At 32.5% G+C, this 7,517-nt stretch overlaps 1 protein-coding gene and 1 long non-coding RNA gene across 3 annotated transcripts; one reads left to right on the top strand and one right to left on the bottom strand.

Moving 5' to 3' along the window:
• Positions 364-2,239, top strand: LOC107616794. Its single transcript, XR_001614646.2, has 3 exons — positions 364-518; positions 592-676; positions 1,949-2,239. It is a non-coding gene; the product is annotated as an uncharacterized LOC107616794 (long non-coding RNA).
• Positions 2,379-3,742, bottom strand: LOC107616783. Of its 2 annotated transcripts, none has more exons than XR_002358766.1 (2): positions 3,298-3,742; positions 2,379-2,968 (listed from the first exon to the last, which is right to left on the bottom strand). XR_002358766.1 is itself a non-coding variant. In XM_016318708.2 (2 exons), the coding sequence occupies exons 1-2, from the start codon at positions 3,394-3,396 to the stop codon at positions 2,763-2,765; spliced, it is 318 nt and encodes a 105-aa protein (XP_016174194.1). In that variant the 5' UTR covers positions 3,397-3,738; the 3' UTR covers positions 2,379-2,762. The 2 variants fall into 2 exon arrangements, 1 of the variants encoding a protein (XP_016174194.1); XM_016318708.2 differs by having other exon boundaries at positions 2,379-2,981; positions 3,298-3,738.

Below are 7,517 nucleotides of genomic sequence, written 5' to 3'. Positions count from 1 at the left end.
GTTTACATCATTTTTATGTCATTAATGGATTTCTTTCCATGCGGTCTAAACTAGGCGAAATCAGAGCCGTTCGCTCATCTTTGGAGTAGGTGAACGGTTCTCTTGATCTAACGGTTGGAAATTGTAGGGGGCATGGATTGAGTGTAATGGGCTCGTAGGTAGCGTTTGTTTGCAGAGACTGGAAGACAGAGACTTAGTATTATGTTTGTTAAGCTAGAGACTAGTACTTAAATTTCTGCCTTTGTCTTCAAATTTTCAGTATTTTAGTACCTCCAAAAAGTAGGGACACTGGAGACAGATAATTTTAAAGATGGAGACATAAATTTTAATTATAAATTGTACCTAAATTACCCTCATTCTAATTCAATAATTCCAACATTAGTCCTAATGTAAATCAGGGCTTCATTGTTAACCCTCGTGACTCCATCTTCTCATTCTTCTTCAAAGTCATCACTTCAGCCTCTGAAGCACCATTTCAAGAATAGCCACCTCATCTCCGCTGGTCTAGCCACCGCAAGGTAAGTGAGTTTCCGTTTTCAAGTTCATCTTCATAGTCCCCAAGTTCTTATCTCCTCGTTTTCTCCTTTATAGGACAATTGAAGAACGAAGCTGCTGCCTCTCCCTTGTTGCTTTCGACGTCAAGCACCAAATCGTCATCCTAGCTACTGTGACCCAGGTTTGTTCTATCCAAATGTTGTTCACTTGTTTAATTTACTGATTCCTTTCATTTTTTTGGTCGTGCCCTAATCTATGGATTTGTTCGTGACCTAGCAATAGGACTTTTCTCTTCTTCTGATATTCAATTTGATCTGTGGATTTAACCATTGACTTTCATAATTGCTTTTTATAAAACTGAGTTAGAATTTAATTGAACGAAGATTGTAGATCAACAAACCAGCAAAACGATTTGGAATAGGTAAATTGTGGTGTCATATCTCATGGGCTTTATTTTCACTTGCATTGGATTTTTTAAAACTTAATTTTGTTATGTGGTTAGCGTAAAATTTGTTGGATTTATACTGTGTTATGAACTATGAATAATCCATTATGAAAAGAACAACGAGAGAATAAGAATTGTGAAAATGGCAGCCATTAATATTAATAACACAGAAATTATACGTATAAGCCGTGTGAACCGTGGCAGTGAGTGGTTTGAACTTTGAATAGTGAGGTGATACAAGTGAAGCAAAAGTACCAATTGGTTTGAAAGGGTTACTAACCACTTTCAAATAGGATTTGTGGTACCCCCTAATTCTTGTTCACTGCTACTCTCAACTTCAAAAAGAACCAACTTGTGTAATGTTTAAATCAAATTTGTGTGTATTTGAAAGGTGTATTTGTACTCAGAACCTCTTAAGCTTTTGTTTTGTTCGGTTACTTTGAATTGGGGAAATTAAAATTTGAAACGAGACAAGTTACTATTTTGCTTGGTTTGTCATTATTTTGTTAATGGTGTGAAGTAGTAGCACTAAAGTTGAAGAAATTCTTTGTCTAGTGTTGTAATGTAATTTAGATTTTGTTCTTTTGTTGAAAAAACAGAGTAGAATGTCTGTTTTATATAATGTTAAAAGTGTTGTAATGTAGTTCAGGTTTAGTTGCTTGATTTATATCAATTTACCTGCTTTTCATGTTAGTCTCATTTCAATTTCTCATATAATTATGTTTGATATGGCTTAGGTGATAATCACGGCACATTTATTTGTCTCAAGTCTCAACCACTTCACATTTTAATTCTTAATGCAATTATAGAAGTTCTAATTTCTTCTCATTACTTACATGAGGTTTGTTGGTCAATAGTATACTAAACAAATTTTGATAATCAAGTGTGTGATAGGACTAACGGAGAAGTGGTTAGCTATTAAACAGCTTGTATTTGAACTAGTTGATACTAAACCTATTTATATTATTATTTTTTTAATGTTGTTCTGAATTTTTACTACTTTCACAGGTACAACAACCTATTTAACAATGACATCTAGAATAGAAGATTGACAAGTGATTCTTATAGCAGTGGAAGTTCTAAAAAAGCAAAGGAAGCTAATGATGTTAACAAGAAAGGAAGCCAATGAATAACATTATGCGTCATTGAAAGCAAAGGAAGCAAAAGACATTACGAATTAAGTTCTAGTGTTGTTTTTTAAATTCTAGTAAGAGTATTGGATTGTTTATTTGTATTAGACATATGAACATATTGTAAAAGCAATTATATAAATAAAATTAGATTGGCTAGTTTGCTGAACATTGGATTATTGAACATTTTACTTTAAATAAAATGTTGTCATGGGTTTAGTAAATGATATATTGGCTAATGCCAAATAATTTGAACTACACTGCTAATTAATTCTTATTGCTAATAAATAAAATCAGTGGCATAGGACTTGAGAAATAAAGCACATCATCATCATAAATTTTTATCGCCAACACTTCATAATTTCTTATTACACCAACATTGCTAAATACATAATCATCAGTGGAGTAGGACTTGAGAAATAAAATCTTATTGCTAACAAATTCTTATCATACTTATCTTTCCCCTTATATCTTCTATCCTAACCTTGACAAGAATTTAAAAGAGAAATTACACAGTATCATAGAGCATTAGGCCAATTCTACCACCAAACCAACTTTCCATTTGGCTTCACACTAGAAAACCAAGTCTGCTTAGCCTTTGTTCGCCAAAGAAGCCATCAAGATATGAACCAAACAAAGAGCCACTTCCCCTAATTGCACCCTCTGCATCACTCCCACCATAGTACACTACCTCAAAGAAGTCCCATCCAGAATATATCATGGGACCTATCACACGCCGAGCCTTCTTTCTCTGCATGCTTCTCTGCTAATGACTGTGCCATGCCCTGTGACTTTGCATCAGTCAGTGCAGATTTCATTTGCTTCTTTTTTGCTTTCTCAATATGTGCAGCTCTTAAACTTTCTACTCTTGGATGTTCCATTATCCGAAACAAGCTTCCTGCATTTTTCAGCTTGGAAATATAATGAAATTAGAAACTATTATTTGAGATTGTTACAGATAAGAATGTTTATACTCCAAGTTATCAATAATTTTTATACCTCATTTTAATGCTTATTAAAATCTGCATCTCTCTTCAGCAAAAATTAGAAAGAATTGAAAACAACCAAATGCTAATTCATTGAACACTAAACATGTTATTCAGAATGTAAATCAAATTTAGGAACAATCATAAAAACATAGAACAAAAGAAACAGAAATAATGTAAACATAGAAACCATACAAAATAATACAAAAACAAAGTACAAGGCACAGGAAGAGAAAAGCACCCATAAATCACGAAGACACCTAAATTCATAGACGAGATGCTTGAAGATGGTGGCGGCGCAGACCCAGAAGCACGCAATCCACAGCAACGACAGGACCATCAGAGGGTTGAAGACGCAGTTGTGAACCGCTGGAGATAGACATGACGTCGTCGTTCGCTAGTCCTCAGCGTTTCCGCCGGCGATGGGGATTTCCAGAGGATTTGGGAAGAGGATACGAGAAAGGTCTGGAGTGGGTTATGGCTGGAGTGGGTTAAGGCCCCAAATTACATTTCTGAAAATTTGAATTTGGGTTTGGGGTTAGGGTTGCAAATAGAAGTTAAGGGTATTTTTGTAAATTTAACCATTTCGGTCTCTAGTTTTAATTCAAACCAAACAGGATACTGAGACATAATTCAGTCCTATACACTTCTATGTCAAATACAATACTGAAAATTTTTTTAATTCCTGTCTCTCAGTCACTGTCTCTCAGTCTCTGTCTTGCAAACAAATGCTACCGTAGTGTTTTATATTACCCTTCACACATTGGCCAGATACGTTTTGGACAAATTACTCTTATCTATGTCAAGTTGAGGATAAATGACTTCAAGAGGTTGGTTCCATTTTACCTTTACTGTTGTCTGTCTCTTTCTTCTTCTTCTTTACTATTGCAAAAGAGAAAAAGGATAAGGTGGTAAAAGTAAAATATGACCTCTACGTGTGGGTACACGCGGATGTCAAGTGACGTGCTTCTTTGTATCATAGTGTGAAAAAAATTGCTGAACTATCGCCTTCTAGTTATGTTAGGGTTGACTCGTTGGTAGGTGTAGAATTTCTTCCCCGTAGTGCTGAGGACAAGGTTTGCGAGATGAGGGGAGATTGGTCGTACTTCTTTTTTTATGTATGTGTTTTTTCGAAACTAGGTGTTAAAGTTCCATTTACGAATTTTGAATGCAAAGTACTAACACAGCTGAACTGTGTTCCGTCGCAGTTGCATCCAAACTCGTGGGACTTCCTTCGTGTTTATGAATGCTTAATGGATTTTCTGGAGATTCCTCAATCTCTGAATGTATTCTTTTCACTGTTTCAGTCGAAGGGAGTACGTAGAAGGCTTTGGATAAATCTTAGCAGTTACCCTGGGCGAGCTCTCTTTGTCTTGTATAAGTAAAAGTTTTAAGGAACTTTTTGTAAAAATATAATCTAGTGAATCTATTTATCCATTTTATCTGGACGAGAAATTGGTGGAGAGGTTCCTTTTGTATTGGTATCCCGAGCCTATGCAAGTTTTGTTTTTCATTAGGAAAATTGTTGTCTATTTGGAGAATTATATTGGTAAATTTTTTATAATGACATTGTTAACTTCAACCCATAGTTATCAAATTTGGACCAAACTGGTCGGTTCGACCGAAAATCCGATGTACCGGATCCTTAACTGGTTGGGCTAGCATTCAAACCGTACAAGTAGATGAATCAGAAAAATCCAAAAAATCCGGTCAAAATCGACTATGAACCGTGGACCAAACCGCACCGGTCAGCCTGCAAATACCAACTTCAAAAAATTGGTGTTATTGCTGGGGTTGGGGTTCGAATCTGGCACTACTACAGTATAAAGAACCTAGTGACCACCAAGCTAAGTTGCTTTTCAACAATTTAGATGCATTTCTGTAAATATATTATAACTTATTTGACATATTCTAATTAACACATTTATCTTATTAACTCTTTTTTCTGATGCAAAATTTAAAATCTCCTTACACTTTCGTATTTTTATTCTAATGAGTAATTTTTATATTTAATTGAATTTTTTATTTTATATTTACTCACTTAAATTAATTATTTTTTAATTTTACATAATTATTAAAAAATTAAATGTTGTTAAATATCTCTAAATTAAAAAATTCATTCGACATAACAACATATTTAACTTTCTTGTTAACACTTATCACATACCAGAGAAATGCTGAGACTTAACAACATATTTAACTTTCTTGTTAACACTTATCACATACCAGATAAATACTGATGTTGTTCAGAATCTATCTCCAAGATCAAAGTCTAATCTCCGCAGTGTTATTGCGCGGCTCGTAACCCACCCACTTATCATACATTGTAGGATTAAAATTCACACAACAATAAATACTTATTTACACTAACTTACATAAAATAAAAAATACACTTCCTAAATACATGATATACCTCTCCATCAACGAAATTTTCGCTGTTCAAAACTAGAGGGTAGACTAATTACAACCTAGTCAACCGATTCAACCTGTAACTAATCGGTTGAACCAATGATCTTGTGACCTAATAGTCTGACCGAGTTGATTACCGGTTTAATTCTGATAACTATGTTTCAACTTTTTCAAACTCTGAAATTTTAAGATTTTAAAATAAGCTCTCTTTGTTGCACTTTCTGTTGCACTCAGCAATTATATCTCCAGGGATTCAAACTATTATACAATGGGGAGTTCTATGGTGTGGATGGTATTAAATATCCACACCTGTAGATATTATGTGGAGACCTTCTTCATTGAACACGTTTCTGTTGCCCATGTTCACAAGAGAAGCTGATGGGACATCATGTCAGGGAGCAGTAGATATTTTACAGATGTACTGCACGGTCTAGGAAAATTAATAAATATGATTAGGTGCTAATTATTTTTTGGAAGTTGGGGCTATTGGGCAGGTTCTATTTTTTTTTTTGTGTATGTGACCATAACTGAATTTTGAGCTTAGGTCACCATTTTTTGTGCAAATATGCAGAAAGAAATTTTGCTGTGGATAAAAAAAACTAAAATATAACATTAAAAAAGAATTGAAACCCATTAAGAAATAAAATGTTCATGCCTATATCATTCACATTCATGATAAGTTAGAAAATTAACAAATTGTATAAGTTGGAAATATAAGTACCATGTACATTATCATTTATTATGTATCTTAATCTCTTTTATATATTAATTAATCGTCTTCAAAAAGTTATAAATTATACACTACAAGTTAAAGTTAAAACAATCCTCCAGTTGATTTGTGTTTTAAGGGAAGTTTAGGAAACTAAATACTAAAGAGAGTTTTCATTGTATATAATTCATTTTCATAATATAAAGAACGAAAAAGAAAGTTTACATAAGTGTTGTATACAAAGAATTATAGAATAATATATTTTAACGAAGCGATGATCATAGTATAATAGTATCATAATATGCACTGTGATTCTCATTTCATTTTATAATAATAACGAAGCGATGATCATAGTCAAAAGAAGTTGATGGCTCGCATACAATTATTTTTAAGTAAAATTGATAATTAAAAATTATTATATAATAATTTAGTTAAATTTATTAAATTATTTAATAATATATAAATATCAACTTCACACAAAAATAATTATATACGAGTTTTCACTCTAAAAAAAAGTATACTTATTATTTATTCAAAATTGAAAAGAAAGTTATTGGTGATTATAAATAGAGAAAATCTTGTTTTTGCGAAGATTTTTTTTCCCCTAGGTAGGTCTAGTATATATAATCTTAGAGGATAAAATTGGGACATTGGAGGCTGAAATAAATTCCGACTTAATTGTATCACATTAAGAAGTAAAATATTCTTAATGGGTTTTAATTCCTTTTTAATGCTACATTTTACTTCTTTTTATCCACAACAAAATTTCTTTCTGCACAGTGGCACAAAAAATGGTGACCCAAATGTACTGCACGGTCTAGGAAAATTAATAAGTATGATTAGGTGCTAATTATTTTTGGGAAATTGGGGCTATTGGGCAGGTTCTATTTTTTTTTTTTGTGTATGTGACTATGACTGGATTTTGGACTTGGGTCACTATTTTTTGTGCAAATGTGCAGAAAGAAATTTTGTTGTGGATAAAAAAAAGTAAAATGCAATATTAAAAAGGAATTAAAACCCATTAAGAAGTAAAATGTTCATGCCTATATCATTCACATTCATGATAAGTTAGAAAATTAACAAATTGTATAAGTTGGAAATATAAGTACCATGTACATTATCATTTATTATGTATCTTAAGCTCTTTTATATATTAATTAATCGTCTTCAAGAAGTTATAAATTATACACTACAAGTTAAAGTTAAAACAATCCTCCAGTTGATTTGTGTTTTAAGGGAAGTTTAGAAAACTAAGTACTAAAGAGAGTCTTCATGGTATATAATTCATTTTCATAATATAAAGAACGAAAAAGAAAGTTTACATAAGTGTTATATACAAAGAA

This window comes from Arachis ipaensis, chromosome B01 (assembly GCF_000816755.2).
Source record: "Arachis ipaensis cultivar K30076 chromosome B01, Araip1.1, whole genome shotgun sequence".
NCBI classification, from domain to species: domain Eukaryota; kingdom Viridiplantae; phylum Streptophyta; class Magnoliopsida; order Fabales; family Fabaceae; genus Arachis; species Arachis ipaensis.
Note: the sequence above shows the minus strand (reverse complement) of the source record. Positions and strands in the feature narration are given on the sequence as shown.